Source organism: Dermacentor andersoni, chromosome 3 (genome assembly GCF_023375885.2).
Source record: "Dermacentor andersoni chromosome 3, qqDerAnde1_hic_scaffold, whole genome shotgun sequence".
NCBI classification, from domain to species: domain Eukaryota; kingdom Metazoa; phylum Arthropoda; class Arachnida; order Ixodida; family Ixodidae; genus Dermacentor; species Dermacentor andersoni.
In genome coordinates this window covers 19,038,166-19,054,231 of record NC_092816.1, presented here as the reverse complement: position 1 = coordinate 19,054,231, position 16,066 = coordinate 19,038,166, and the positions used below count along the sequence as shown (strand labels likewise).

Below are 16,066 nucleotides of genomic sequence, written 5' to 3'. Positions count from 1 at the left end.
CCGCTGCACGCACGGATGGGTAGCGTTGCCCGCCAAGGCGTCGCCTCCGAACCTGACTGCGCGGCGGCGGATCGGGAGTGCGCGCCTCGCCTTCCGTGAACGAGCGGCGATGTCAACGCGCGCTCGCTGCGTGCCAGCGGCGGAATCCCCGGCAGCACTCATTAGCGATTCCTTTCAGCGACCGTGCGTATTATACCTGTTCAGGGAGAGCAGCCAGGGCAGCCCAAGCGGCGCGACACGATGATCGCTCCCTCCTCGCCTTCTCCCGTGCCCCTTAGCAGCGAGCAACGCGGGCCCTCGAAAAACAAGCGCAGCAGAAGAGGAGCGCAGCGCGTGTAGTCGCGTCGCGAGCACATGCCGCTAAAGAGCACAAACACTGTCTTCACCACCGGCAGGCAGGCAGTAAACGTCAGCGAAGCCGTACACTCCAAGACTGCGGGAGAAGCGAGCCAACGGGGCGTTGTTTGCTGCCTGGAAGCCGCGCGAGCAGACGCGCGCACGCGCCATCCGACTGCATCGCCGAATGGGCGGCTCGCGGTCTCCACCCGTCGGCGCTAATAGCCGCCGTCTCCCGGTTGTCTGCAATCGGGCGCCATCGGCAACGATGCGCTGCTGGTCCTCCTCCCCGTGCCGTTCTTCGCCCGTTGATATTCGTCGCGGCGTCTCGCTGCTGCCGCGAGCACCGGCCGCTGCGTGCGTGCCTGCAGCGTTCCCGCCCGAACGCCGCGGGCGTTCGCCGCGCACGCGCGCCCGACAGGGTCGCGAGATGCGGCGTGCCGTTCGAGAGCCAACTAAGAGCGGTCGTGGTATACATACGCTTAATTTGCACGCGTGGTTGGTTTACTTTCGTGCAGCACAGCGACCAAGCGACGTCGCGTGGTTCGCCGATGTTTCGGATTCAGCTAGTGGTGCTCGAAATCTCACGGCCTGTACAGCAATGGCAGTATTTTCGTTGTAACCCAGGTTGTCACTGGAGCCTTGTGGTTGGAGCGATACTTTTCGTTACTGAACGTCCTCTGGGGTAACAACGATGCGGCCACGTTTACATTTATTTGACGTAGCCGCGTACGTACGTACACCCGGCAACGAAGTATTGCGGGGCACGAGATCTGAGAAAAAGCTGAATATCTCCGCAACCTCACAACGCAGTCTCGTATTCGCGTTTCGGGTCTCGACCAGAATGGATGGATGGATGGATGGATTGATGGATACAACTTTCTTGTACGTCCGGCAAGGTTTAACGCGACCCGTGTTCAGGTCTCCCACGGGGGAACGTCAAGGCCCTGCCTCAACGCCGCCTCACGGGCTTGCTGGACTGCCCACGTCTGGATTCCGAGGTCTGAGCTGCGCAGAGCGGCGGCCCACCTCGACTACAGGGTCTCCGGAATAACTGCCATCCCTCCTATAACTACATTGCACTCCCACAGCATGTGTTTGAGTGTTGCTGGTCCTTCCTGGCACAATTTGCGCGTGTCGTCCTGATGCTTATCTGGGAAGATACGTTTCAGACGGAATGGATTAGGGAAGGTGTTCGTCTGGAGTTGTCGCCAGGCGACGGCCTGCCTCCTGTTCAATTGGGGACTCGGCGGTGGGTATATCCTTCTGGCGTTCAAATATGCACTGGTTATGTCGTTGTATCTGGTGAGCCTGTCCCGTTCTGCTCGAGAAGCGTTCGCTATCGTGCGAGAGGCGTTGCCCTGTTCGGCGCGGCGGGTCATGTCTCGCGCCGTCCGGTGCGCCGTCTCGTTTAGGTTCGGGAGCGTGTCGCCTTCCGTGGTGACATGCGCGGGGAACCATGTGATCCTCGAGCTCGCGGTTTTGGATCTGCCCGCTTTGGCCAGAATGGACAGGGCTTCCTTGGAAATTCGACCTTTGGCATAATTCTTTACTGCTGTTTGCGAGTCACTTACTACGACTTCGCATTCCTGTTCTGTGAGGGCCAGCGCAATCGCTACTTCCTCCGCTATTTCCGAGTGTTTGGTGTATACACTGCATGTGGTTCTGTTTTTTGACTCTGCGTCTATGACTACGGCGGTGTATATTTGGCCGTTCGCATATTCGGCTGCGTGGACAAAGCGGGCGTTTCTATCCCTGCCGAATGAAAGGAACAGAGCCTCGACTCTTGCCTTTCTTCTACCTCGGTTGTAATCGGGGTGCACGTTCTTGGGATGGTTGCCACCGTAATGGTCTCTCTGATTTTGTTGGGGATTTGCATTTTCTGGCCGTGCTGGTTGTGGTACGTTATGCCGAGCGTGTTCATAATGTACCTTCTCGTCGTGGAGGTCGACCAGAATATGCTAACAACATTGTCGAATACAGTTTTACTGGCTACTGGTCCCGGAAATCCCGTGGTCAGTATAAGCTTTTGTCGCCGGATGTACCACTGTTCGGGACTGCTCTCAACGCTGCATGAATTTGGGCACATGAGTTTCGTGTCAGAGTTATGATCAGAACCAAGTGAAATGCGATTGAAATTAAGTATTTTGTGTGGCTAGCGTGACGCGCAGCGAAAAAGTATTTGCATTCTTGTTGAAAGGAATCCTAGCTGCATCACCAATAATTTTTTTTTAGTTGGGCGATACCATACCTCTTGTGTGGTGTTTATCAGGTTATCCTCCCCGAGAAACCTGAGAAAGCGCTATTTTAGGTTCTGCGCGCCTAAGTGATGGTACCGTTATGTATACTCAAGACTAGAATGCTCATATTGGTTCGAAAGATAAATAAATAAATAAATAAATAAATAAATAAATAAATAAATATAAACGGCCCTTCGGGGTGAGTGTGGGCCGAGCGTACATTATAGTGAACGAGACACACATCGAAATCGCCGGCAGCGCTATATAGTGCATCATTTATAACAAACATAAATAGTGCGTAAAACCCCGTCTTCTAAGCAGTTTGGTGGCGCGTAGAATGTTTGTCTCGGTGACGTGCGTGTTTAGCATGCGAGGAAATCAGATTGCCATTGCTGCAGCCACTCGCAACGCTGCAGCTAACTTCCCAGGCTGAGCACGCAGGCGGTTCCCAATGAAGCGCGCGCGCTGGCGACGCGACGCGGTTGATCGGGCGGATGGGTGCGCCTCGGCAGCTCGAGCGGCGGCGCGCTTAAGCGATTTTTTCTTTCGATTTAATGGCTGGCGATATCGGAGCGCCTGGCTTGACGCGCCCCGCAGAAATGACACGCTCCGGCGAGGCGAAGGGCTGCGAAATGCGAGCTGTATACAGGTGGATCCCGTCTCGGGGCGTTTCCCGCACCACGCGCGCGTGGCTTTTGCTCGGCTGCCACCGGCGATGCACGCTTCTTTGCCTCGGAGAATAAAAAAGTGCCTGCCGAGGATCATTTGGTAAAGGATGCGAAGGCTCATGGAGCGGCGACGTTTTCGTGGCCTTTTTTGTGGGCGCAAGCGACCGGTTGGCTGTTGTCCACCATGCTTTGATTGCCGGATATAGGTGGCTTCGGCGAACGCAACATAATCGTGACAGATGACAACACATCTAGAAGAGAGAGAAAAACAATAAAAAGTGTGTATGGGGTGGGGTGGGGGGGGAGGAGGGTTAGTGTACACTACAAATCTAGAGGAATTTGACGTACTATAAAAGTAATTTATGCAATACATATGCTAGCCGTATTGTTTGCTGTGTCCTCCAAATTTGAAAGCATTGATGTGTCCAGAGGCGCTGGCGGGAATCCTTATTGCAGGCACGTTTAATAGCTTGAAAAGATTTAGTGACGTCTTTCCACCGGAGTACTTTACGCGGAGATGGATCACTAATTCAGAAAATGAGAGAATTAGCACGAGGTTCCCTTACTATACGGGCAGGCTCCCTGGGGTTCCACTTACAGCTGTCGCAAGCACACGCGCTGGCGCCCGAGTAGAGTATGTGTATCGGCAGTTTTATGAATTTCGGGTGAGGAAATGCGCACATGGACTCCTTCAACGCAAACGGATGCAAGGAGCAGCATCGACGTCACTGCACGTTCGCAGTGTAATCACAGACGCCTTTGTCCATTTTTTTTTTATCGTGTACAGGCGGAGTAGAGTAGAGAATAAATTAAATAACTATATCTCCTGTTTTCTTCATAGGGCTGGAAAAGTTTTGCAATTACAAAACCTTCTTGTCGACGATGGTCTGTGGCGCCTGAGCTCTTTTCCTATCGATACCTTACACAATGGAAGAAGAAAAAGAACTCGCTTAAATGAACGTACCAGGGGCATTGTGTGCCTGTGTTTCTGGAAGAGCAAGACGTTCCGGGTGCTTCACATAGTATTCAGATGTTGCCTGATCAGAGAGAGAACAATGTGGGGACAATGAGTGGGGGCAGCATCGAATCTCTTGTCTATGCCTTACAGGTGCGCGGTAATTTTTTTGTGCTCGCTTATGTACTTTGCTAGTCATTAGAGTGTTCCATCATTACTGCGACAGCAGTTAAACGCTTGAAACTAGGTTTGACTGACTTATTCATTTATTACGGATTGAAAATGTTGGCAACAGGTAGATTATGCCTTTGGCTTCCCAACAACGTTTAATTTTTACATAAACCAAGGATGACGATAGGTGAAGTGAAACATTTCAGGTATTTAGCATTTCGCAACCGAAGACTGGGCACTTATTTGCATGAAAGAAGACACAAAGATGTATCACATTCCTCATAGTCCGACTTACGGACTTTAGATCTAAAGTAGCATTCTAATGTTCACAAGCGTTCCACAAACACATCACAGATAGTCAATTTACGCAAGAAAAAAGAAAAATAGAGCGGGAGCCAAATTCACAAAGCTTTTCGTTCGTAAGTGGTCTTTGCCATCGGCTGGCCGCCTTCGCTAATATGTCTAGCATCAAGATTGGCTGGAATTTTTTCTTACGCTTGTAGTGTTCGTAAGTTTTGCAATACCGCACGAAGAACATGACGCCTCTTCTGGAATTGTAGTGCCCGTTTTTTCCGATTCGCAGTCATGCCACCTCGTTATTAGGCGGAGGAAAACGCACCGCCTCTGGGAGTCGCATCGCTTCTGCGGCAATGTGCAGTTGTGAGCCGGACAGGCTAACCACAGAGCTACTGCGCAACACTCGCGATTGGTCATTTTTGAGGCGTTTTGCCTCAGTACTGTAGGGGGCAAAAGCACATCGCAAAGTTATTCTTGCGACGATGGCGGTGTCCGCTGTGGGAACGTGCTGGTGTCGCAGCAAATTATTTCGTTTCCCGATATTACGGTTCACTTTGTGCGGCAATGAATAGAACAGATATCAAACGCCTGGTTCACGGCGTACCTAATCTTCACGCTCGTCAACAGAGTTGTCAGTCGGGTGTGTGCGACGGGATTATGTGAGGAATGTGCAAATCCTACATGGTGGCTTGCTGGATTTCTTATATCCTCCACTATCCAGGCATCCTCATTCTCTGCTGCCCCCTGGTAGAGCGCTTTGTGAGGAGACTTCGTGGCAATCCACACAGAGGGGAACGGGAGAGAATCCACTCCGTGGCGTAGAAGGGTTGAGCGTAGGACACGTCGGGGCAACCCACACAGAGGGGCACTGGAGGGAATCCACTCCGTGTCGTAGAGGGGTTGAGCGTAGGGCACGTCGGGGCAACCCACACAGAAGGACATGGGAGGGAACCGCTCCTTGGCGTAGAGTAGCTGAGCTTAGGACACGTCGGGGCAACCCACACAGAGGGACACTGGAGGGAATCCACTCCTTGGCGCAGAGGGGTTGAGCGTAGGACACGTCGGGGCAACCCACACAGAAGGGCATGGGAAGGAACCGCTCCTTGGCGTAGAGTAGCTGAGCGTAGGACACGTCGGGGCAACCCACACAGAGGGGCACTGGAGGGAATCCACTCCTTGGCGTAGAGGGGTTGAGCGTAGGACACGTCGGGGCAACCCACACAGAAGGGCATGGGAGGGAACTGCTCCTTGGCGTAGAGTAGCTGAGCGTAGGACACGTCGGGGCAACCTACACAGAGGGGCACTGGAGGGAATCCACTCCTTGGCGTAGAGGGGTTGAGCGTCATAAAGAGGGGAGTGCATGCACGCTGAACGTTTTTGTATTTTTTTGTCTTGGAGCGCACCGCTCGCACGTAACGACGTATTATTTTACTTGTTTTTATATCACCTCATCTTCTCTGCCGAACCTTCTCTGATTGTCAACCTGGTTCGAGCTCCAAGCAGACGCTGTTAAAGGTCACCAAACCCCGTCCCCTTAACACCGAGGAATCGCTGAAGTCTGCCGGACGTTTGAAGACAAAACATTTTGTGGGTTTACCCATGTCGTCAAGACCACTCTTTTGCTTTCATTCTATATCACAGAGCCCCTCTTGACTGTATAGAGTGCACATACGTGAGAGAGAGAAAGAGATGATGTACAGAAAGGCAGAGAGGTGAACTGGAGTTAGTTCCGCTTGGCTATCCTGCATGGAGAGAAAAGGTAGGGGGACAAAAACATAAATAAAGCGGAAGGAAAGAGAGAGGAAAAGAGAAATAGGAAGGGAAACGAGCACAAACGAAGTGTTTACGAACGCTATAGAGCGGTAGCGGGTGGCGTCTTAAAGTATATATACGGTATTATGAAGACCCGAATACATCACCAACCTGAGTTGCGCAAATAAAGCCTTCTGAGTGGAGTTGGAAGCACTGGCCTTGAACATTTTCTTCTGATAGAGTACGATTGTGCAGTTACTCCAGCACTGTGCACATCACTTGCCTTTCAGCACTATAGCGCAGGTAAGGCCCCACCGTAGTATAAGTTTACTTTGTCATGTGTTTCTGAGCAGCGCAAACAGCAGTCCACGGAGCGCTAACTGCCAATGGTATACGCTGCTTTCTCATCTAGTTCGCTTTTCGCCACATACATTCGCGGCTGTCGAAGGAGCGTGCATCGGCGGGAGCACGGACGCACGTGCACGCAGGCGCGCTCACGACGGCTGCAGCCGCGCAGATGGTGTTGGGAGCGTGCGTTCGAAACGGGAGCTCGGCCTCCTGCCATCGCAGCTCAGCTTGAGAGAGACATGTACATCGCGCGGCGTGATCCGGTGACCCTCGTTGGGGAAGTGACTCGCACGCGTGTCATTTGCGCCGGTCCGATTGAGCGGTCAATCCGGTACTGCTCCGTGCGCCTCGCGGTATACACGATACGGATAAGCCGGTAGAGACAGCTGGGCGAGCCCAGCCTGGCTCTCCCGTACGGGCCGTTTAATCTCTTCATCGATGCTGCGCGAAGGACTCGGCGCGGCCGCGAATCGTTAGATTGGGATCGCGATCACGAAGCCGAGCCGGATTCGAACAACGATCGCGCCGTTCGCTAAAGAGCCCCCCACCCCCCACTTCCCCCCGAGAGACGGGGCCAATTAGGCTCAACGGGGAGTCCCGATCGTCGTCGTAATGGCCACGTATCGGCGGACCTCTTGTCTCATCACCTCGTTCGATGAGCGCCGTTCTCAACACTCGGGGGACATGATATATGCGCCGTTTGAATCGCGCTCGTTATCTGATTGGGGGCGTTTCGAGCTGCGCGGCCGGGCGGCGGCTCGCGCTGGCCGTTCGCCGAGTGCGGCCGCGCGGGTCATCTGGGTGGTCCGATTGCGCGGCCGTCGTTTCTGCCGCAGCCGGGATCGCACGCACGCCCTAAACGCGGCCGCTTATGAGACGGCGCGCGATTTTTCATCGCCTCGTTAGGGAGCTTCGCTGTGGCTCTCCCTCGGAGGCCTGACACCCGCTGCCTTCCTCTCTCCGATAGGAAAGGGACGGTACGCACGCATGGAACGTGAGAATGTGATACGCGCTGAGGACAGCTCAGACATGGCGTCTAAATTTAAAGCTATACTTCATTCAATTGTTTAAAGCGCCTGCGTGCCTCGGCAAGTGTCCGGGGCGTTGACTAAAACAATTTCTTTTCTAGTCGCTCTCTCTAGATCCAAGTGAACGGTGTAGGCCTAAAGTTACGGTATACCGAAGTGAAAATACAATGTTTTAGCATAACTCAAGCCACTTCGTGTTCTTATGTTTGATCGAGACATATCTATTGCAGCAGAATCATATACATGATTTCCTCGTTAAAGAAACAGAAAGAAAGAACTGGGCAGTAAAATTGGAAGGGGAAGGGGAAAGAACAACGTTAACATAACAATCTCACTGTTTCAGCGCACCGAACGACTGCACGTCTTCCGAGCGCGTCTTGGCAAAGCATACACGTATAAAAGAGGCTTCAGTGCCGAGAAGGCTTGCTCAACGATACCTGTATATAGTATGGCATGCGCACCAGGGGCTATTTATGGTGCACACATATCAGGCTAGCTCTCCTTCGCTGCTTGCTATTACCGCTTAACTACACTGCCTCGCACGACGCCGCCAGGTCAATAACAGCTCGTGGTTGGCACGGGAGAAGAAAAAAGAAACAAAGAGAGTAAAACAAAACACACACGCACACACACATCTCTGTTTTGCGTATACCAAAGCACGCTGAATTGGCATGCCATAATGCTGTGTAACCACAAACAAAATCGCTAGTTTCTGGCCTTGATATCATGATAATGTAGACATGAGTACAAATAAATTATGACCAATCGTAAATTACGGCAAATCGTAACTATATTTCAGTGTCGTTCTACAGTATAAAAGAAATTCCGACGGTGTAGTTGTTCAAGTTAGAATGACAGAATAGCAATGTTTTCTTATTTTTTTCTGTTCCCCTTTTATGCTTTACCAATATCTATGTGTCATTTTTTTCTAAACGACGCTAGCAAGAGATCAAGTTAGAGAAAGATGGAAACAAATGAATGTAATTCAGTAAGGAAGTGAGATACCGCAAGAAATTTTAATGATATCTGGAGATGTTAGCCCATAGCGACAGACTTGGCCTACTACTCCAGCTGAAAACAAACAAACAAACAAACAAACAAACAAACAAACAAACAAACAAACAAACAAACAAACAAACAAACAAACAAACAAACAAACAAACCTAAAGAATAATTCTAGAGTCTAACGCGCCAAAACCGGGACCTGATTACGAGGAAAGCTACAGTGATGAACTCTGGATTAATTTTAGCACTTGGTGTTATTAAATGTGCATTTAAATTTAAGTGCACAATCTTCTTTTTTTTTTTCATTTGGCCCCCATTTAAATGCGGTCACCGCGGCAGGGATCGAACCGCTGACCTCGAGCTAAGCAGCGCAACGCTACAAAGGGCTATACCGCGGCGGGTATCTGCTATGCAGGTGAGATGGTGATGGCTGAAAGAAAGGGTGTGAGATAACAGCAAAAGCAAAGCGCGCATACACACACACACTCGCGCAAAATGCACTGACACAAAAGTTGTTTACAGAGATGAGGAAGAAATTCAGTGTAAGGGCCGTTCGCCGAGATTCGTAAGTTGGCCGGAATATCAACGCTAATATCGGCTGGCGTAGGATGTACGCGCGTGCCTAAAGAGCACATTTAACCATATATCACGACAAAGGCGGAGACGCACGGTGGCTGCGCTTACAAGCGAATTTTTTGAAACCCGGCTGATGGCGTCGTATTTTGACCGCAAACGACACCGTTCATACTTTCGTTACGACCTCCATTTTATTTATTTATTTGTTTATTTTTAAATGACCTTTTTTATTACGCGTTGCTCGTGCACGCGCACTCCTGGTTTTTTTTTAGGCTCACCGTTTCTTAATAAAAGTTCGCTCGTAAGTGTAGCCATCGTGTCTGCCTCCTTCATTTACTTGTGCTCTGTCTTGCTTGCGCTAGCGTTAAATGTCGCGAAGCTATTTACCAACTCGCTCCTTTCTTCCCTGTCTCTGCTGAAATGCGGCTGTTCAGGAGAGGCGCTTTTTCCTATCCTCGTTCAAACTGAGAAGCGCGCAGGCCTTGGCCTCGACAGGCTGTAGTGCGACATGTTGAAAACGCGTAACCGAACGTCCGGCACCCGAGCTGTCTGCGGGGAAACTCTCGACAGCGTTCTCTGGATCTGGCGCGAGGGTCTCGCCGGACGGCGGAACGCCATTGACGGGGCGCCGCTGAGCTCGTCGGCGCGCTTCACGATCGGGGCGTGAGCGACAGGCGCCGCGTGCTCGGCCGGAGGTCTTCGCCGAGGCGCGTGCCGCTCGCGTGTGCCCCGGCTGGGTTCTCAGCGGTCCGCCTGTTCGTGCATCGCAACTTCTTCTGCACATCCGCATGATCGCGGCCGACTAGTCTTGGAGCTTTTCGGAGTTTTTCGTGGCACTGAAGCAGCGCGCGGCATCGTCGTGGTTCAGGATTTGTCTCTGTTATCAACAAACCCTCTTAGCGGACATCATCGGTTGCGGACAGGCACCCCACTCCGCGTGCGAAGCAGGGACGTGAATATGTCGGCCAAATTTTATTTTGTTATTGGCACCTTGGTTTCCCCGGAACTACTTCCCGGTAAAATTGTGCTTTTTTTGTGAAGCTAACACCCGTTTTCAGTTATACTGAAGAAGGTTTAGGCTTGTTTTGGGAATTAGCAGATACTAGATATAGGCTCGTTTTCTTTACTGACAGGATAACTTTGAAGGGGGTGGGTGAGTGATCGAATATCCTGCATCATAAATTACCAGCTCATGGGGATTCTCACTTACGATAATATTGTATAATATTGTGCCCGGAGCCCTCGTGTTGCTTTGGTCACCATCGCGTAAAGTCGGCCTTTGTGAAAAACTGCTTTTCTGTTACGCAGGCCCATATCGCGTGCTCCGCAAAGTGACCGATGTCACCTATGAAATCGTTCTAGCCACGCCCACGACGTCCTCCACTGTGACAACCAGTGACATTGTCCACGTTGCCCGACTCAAGCCCTACAACTCTCCATGCCCCTTGGATATTTAACAGCACCGTGACGGTGCTCTTGCCGCCGGGGGGTAATATTACGATATGATTCCGCGAGAGACGAGCAGCCGCGAGAACGACGAAGAAGTTGGTCGGTGCCCTCGGCACGAGCGAGGGTCAGCCTGGCTGCCTGGCTCCAGTGTAAACAGCGTGTAAATAGCATCTCTCGTCTGTGTCTTTCCACACGTAACAATATATATAATACCTTTGGGCTACTTTAGACGTATCTATGCCAGATTTTACAATCGGTTACCTGTAACTGTGATATCTGCAGCACTGTCCTAACTTTGTAGCGATATACTTGCCGTCAGCTGCACCTCGTACTTCTTTCTCCGATGTCATGTTGAAACTGGAACCTCCATTTCTGAAGCAGAAGAAGGCCTTTCCTTATCCGCCTCGACTTACTGCAGGGGATCGTATGCATGCATGTGCTGTCGACAATTTATCTCCAGCTAAGCCGCATGTTTGACTACCAAGCCCTTTTATATGGCCTAACTTGGCAAATTTCTTGGGTAGTCGTCGTAGTTTTGTGGCTGCCTTTAGGGTTTGGCTTCTGGTAAACTTGCCTAATCTAGCTTTCGTTCTACGCTAAGCGCGTGCCAATGTCTACTATCTCAACGAATGTGTCCGGCTATAAATGATGGGAACTGTGCTGCGGCTGCAGGCGGTGCCCGATTGGATGCTTGTAAGGGAAAGGATTTTTTGTTAAACGGAGTCGTACGCAGCACTTATCTGGCGCACGTGTAGAACATCGGCGGTCGTTGAGCATGTGCTGCCAGTTGCCCAAACGCTTGCCTACGACGTGAGACTCGAGGAAACCGACCCTGCATATTGTACCCGGCGAGGAAACGGGGCTCATCACTATATGTATGCGACTCTTTCCAGTCTGCTCATTCCTCACGGCCATTGAGGTATTGCCAGTAGGACACGCGTTGGCGTTACCTTTGCACGTGCGCATCGTATACTGACGTCACGAGAAAGCGGTTCTCTCGTCGCGCAGCCATCGGCCGAGTCACCCGCGTTACAGTCGCTGCAGCCGCCACAGCGGACGGGCCCCGGTGCTGCGGAGGTGAGGCGGCGTCTCTGCGGAACAGGTTCACGGCGTGGCCCGTCTTCTCGGCGGGCCACACCTATACGCGCAACTGCTCGCTCCGCGCCGTCATCTCGGCCGCGTATCGACTCGCCGCGATGAAAACGTCGGCCGCCCACACAATCAGGCGAGCGCGCGGGGCGGCCGCCCGCCGCGGTTGCTGCCGCTGCAGGCGCACAGGGTGTTGCCGTATACGTGGCGGCGGGGGAGCCTCCCGTCAGCGCGCATCAAGCGGCAACGCGCGCGGCGATTTCCGCAAAGACGTCGCTCCGGCCGAGAGCAGCGGCCCTGTGCGAAGCGGATTCGAGGCCCGTCGGGCTGCGCCAGAGTCAGCGACCCCGGCGCTTCAGACTTCGGGGGCCCCGACTGCTGCGAGCCTGGCTGCGCGTGCGTGTGGCTGCGCTTTTGTGTGCGCGCGCGCGCATCATATTAAAGCGCTCACTATCGAGGACCGTTCGGACGCACGCGGCTCGCTCGCCCCATAAGGCAGCCTCTCCCGACAGACAGTTCGGCCAGGAATGAGGAGAAGCCGGATGAAGAAGGAGAAGCGCGCTGTAAAGGAGCGCGGCTAACGCGTTGCGCGTGCCGCAGTCGCCGCGCCGAGAACGTCAGGGCGAATTTGCAAACGTCAGGGTCGGCGCGCCTGCGGTTACTTTGCCGAAGGGCGTACGTATATATACTCTCCTGCGCGGAGGGAGTCGATCTCGCGCATCGCGCGCTCGCGGCGTAGGGGGCGCCGAAAAGAGGAGAGAGACCTGAGCGATCAATTGAGTCCTCGCGGGCAGGTGGTCTCGGGCTGGGCGCTCTCGGTCCGAGACTGCCAGGCGGGGGTGCTCTTCACAGCCCCAGTGGGGTGCGCCGCAAACGCCAAGGGGCGCCCGGTGTCAGTTTGGATCGGATCGGATTGCTAGCCGATCACCGGGAGAAGTGCGTGAAGAATTACCGGAGCGCACCATCTGCCGAGGCGGTTGCCGCCTGTAACATTACAAGGAAAAAAGGAACAACCGGCGAGAATTCTCGTTAAAGCTGCAAAAGTGGTCATGCCGGTTGGGCAGTCTCGCAGAGTATGATTGGTTGGCCTTGTACGAGTATTGCCCGTATTTGCTCGCCCTAACATTCAACTCCTGTGGCTATTGACATTGACGAAGAAGGGCAGTGTATTATAAAAACTTTAACATAGCGTGTGGCACGACACTCAAACATAGCAGTTTTATACACTTTGTATAGACAAGTTTCATATATTTCAAGTTGATTACAAAACTTTGACTTTCATTCCATAAAGGTGAGTATATAGAGGAAGTGTGCCAATGCTCTCACGACTTTGAAATATGAACGCACTGGTGATGATGTCTGTTGAATCTAATGCAACCAACTTAGTGCGCAGGCACATTCGACACATGAACGACGCAGGAAAGTCGTTTTCTTTATGGGTGAAAGCCTAACACAACGGAGATGTGAAGGCAGAAGAAAACTTACCTGCCGTTCAGCGGACGCTTTGTCTTTTGACATAGTCGCTTACGTGCGGCGGGAAAGTGCCCCTCCTGCTCAAAGGGATCCGCTGTCGGCAAGCCAGGTTCTATCATCAGGAAGCCAGGTGATAAACTATCGCTGGTCATGTTGAGAAAGACGACTACAAATTTATTTGAACGGATCCTCAAAATTCACGAATGGTGTTAAGAAGACATTTTTTCAAACCTATGAAGCCATAGACACCGTCAACGATTCGTTAGACGGAACTAATTAATTTGTGCCTGAGGCCCCATGCGAAGACGGTCAATGCGAACAAGGATTATACAAGATCATCGCACAGGACGGGCGCTGTGTCCTGTGTTCGTGCTGTGTAATCGCATTGTTCGCGCTGCCGTAAATCATAGATCAACGTATCAACTTGTCCAATTTCTAATTATTCTAAGGGCCTCATTTTTTTTTTTTCAGTCTCGACAACGTCTCCGTCGATTCCGTGCTTCGATGGCACGTGGATTTCAAAAGCTGCCATGGCCGCGGCTGCTTGTGAAAACAACATTTTCGAGCAACGTTGCGGAGGAACCCGTATTGACGATCCGTGTGCACACAGAGGCAAGCCTGGAAGCGCAGTGCAACAAAAGACGCTAGCTGCTCTGGCGCTTTTCAAATTTCTACGATGGCGGTCTCGGAGGAGCACTCTGTGTGCGGCGTTTGGATGAATCTGTTCCCTCGCCGATGGACCGCATCTATAGTCTTGGACGGTAGTCTGTGCTCCTCGGCATTACCAGGAATATTGTAACATTTTCAAAATATATTTTCCGAGGCTCTCTTGAGTCAGCCTTCTGAATATCACCGTTAGGTACCGGTGGCAATAAAATTATTCTATGTGATTTAACTGTGCGTTGTTATTTGAAGTGGTTGTCAACATATGAGTGTACTTTCGACTGGAAATCTTCGGAAGCAGGAGATCTGCAGAAAAAAAAAAAACATTTAGAGAAGCGTATCGTTCCAGGAATTAAAAGGTTAAATCTATGTGTCCGTTCGGCCACCGGCATTGCAAATCCAGTTCGCGCATTAAGTGGTAAAGCCGTGATGATAGCCAACATTCCATTTTTGTGTGCGCGCGTGCGTGCAATTGCTGTGCTGCGAAAAGTTTTGCAGTCCGCGGAAACACCAAGGTGATACTAGGTCTCAGTCTAACTAAGGCCTTTGACACTGCCACCCACAAGGCAACACTACAAAATCTCCAAGAGCTGGATGTAGGACGTAAAACATACGCGTTCATCAAAAACTTCTTGACGGATCATACGGCAAATATTTCAGTTGGAGAAACCAAATCGGAGGCGCTCAAACTAAGTAATAGGGGTATCCCGCAGGGTTCAGTCCTATCTCCCTTCCTATTCAACGTGGCAATGATCGGTATTCCTGCGAGGCTCAAGAAGATAGAAGGACTCGGACACAGCCTATACGCGTACGACATCACCCTCTGGGTGGCAGGTGGAAGCGATGGGCATGTGGGAGAGATCCTCCAAACAGCAGTAAACACGGTCGAAGACTACGTCACAGACAAAGGACTGCAAGGTTCCTAGCAAAAATAAGAACTTCTGCTCTATAGACTCACATGCAGGAGTCGAAAAAGCATTAAAGAAAGGGCGGTCATTGGGGTCACAGTAGAAGGCACCGGCATACCGATAATGGAGAGCCTGATAATACTGGGACTTCGCATATCCGAAAATGACCATAATGGAGAAACCATTAGACTATGGGGACAATAGTGTTCAACAAACAATCAGACTAATAAAGCGGATATCCAACAGGAACTATGGCATGAAAGAGCACAATCTAATCCGTACGATAGAAACATTCGTAATCAGTCATACTGTATATGTGGTCCTTTACCTCAAGCTCTACACTGCGGAGAAAGCCAAGATAGAACGAAGGAGGAGAAAAGAGAAATGTAGAAGGCAGGGAGGTTAACCAGAATAACGTCCGGTTGGCTACCCTACACCGGGGGAATGGGAAAGAGGACAACAAAGATCACAAGGAGAGAGAGGAGGGAAGGAAAGAAGAAAATTGCGGTGAGTTCGCTGACGCGTGTGGTCTTACAGAAATTGCATTAATAGTCACAGAAGTCGCACAAACCCGTCGTCCTTAAGAAGCACAAAAGCGCCTTCACCGCTTCATGGGCCGACGGGCGATGGGGGCGGCGTTCCAGCAGCACCTGCACAGAAAGCGGCCGATTCTACAGTTTTTGGAAAGCTTTGGCAAGTTCTTGTCTCTCTGGGGCATATCGTGGAGAGTGGCACAGCCGGTGGTCGATGCTTTCTGCAGTGCCACAGACTTCGCATGCTGCACTGTCAGTCACTCCAATTAATGTAGAGTATGCCTTTGTGAAGGCAACTCCTAACCAAAGGCGACAGAGAAGCGTAGATTCACGTCGAGGAAGTCCGAGTGGAGGTCGGAGTTGCAGGGAGGGGTTTAGTCGATGCAGTCGTGTAAGTCGTAAGTTTGGCGAGTTGCACTCGGTCAGTGTTAGACAGCGTGCCAGGTGTCGAAGCTGCCTTGCGGCGTCTGTCCTCGAAAGCGGAATTGGAACGCTGTGCTCTTCTTGATGTGCTGTGCGAGCAGCGTTATCGGCGGAATCATTGCCACTGATTCCACAACATCCCAAAGAAAATA

General features: G+C 51.6%; 1 protein-coding gene across 1 annotated transcript in view; it reads left to right on the top strand.

Moving 5' to 3' along the window:
• LOC126520769 (protein CASP-like) overlaps window positions 1-14,282 on the top strand; it is a 281,047-nt gene extending 266,765 nt beyond the window's left edge. The window contains exon 4 of the mRNA XM_050169549.2: window positions 13,859-14,282. Coding sequence (XP_050025506.2) covers window positions 13,859-14,106 — 248 coding nt within the window. The 3' untranslated portion in view covers window positions 14,107-14,282. The remainder of the gene's footprint in view (window positions 1-13,858) is intronic.
• Window positions 14,283-16,066: the final 1,784 nt, after the last annotated feature.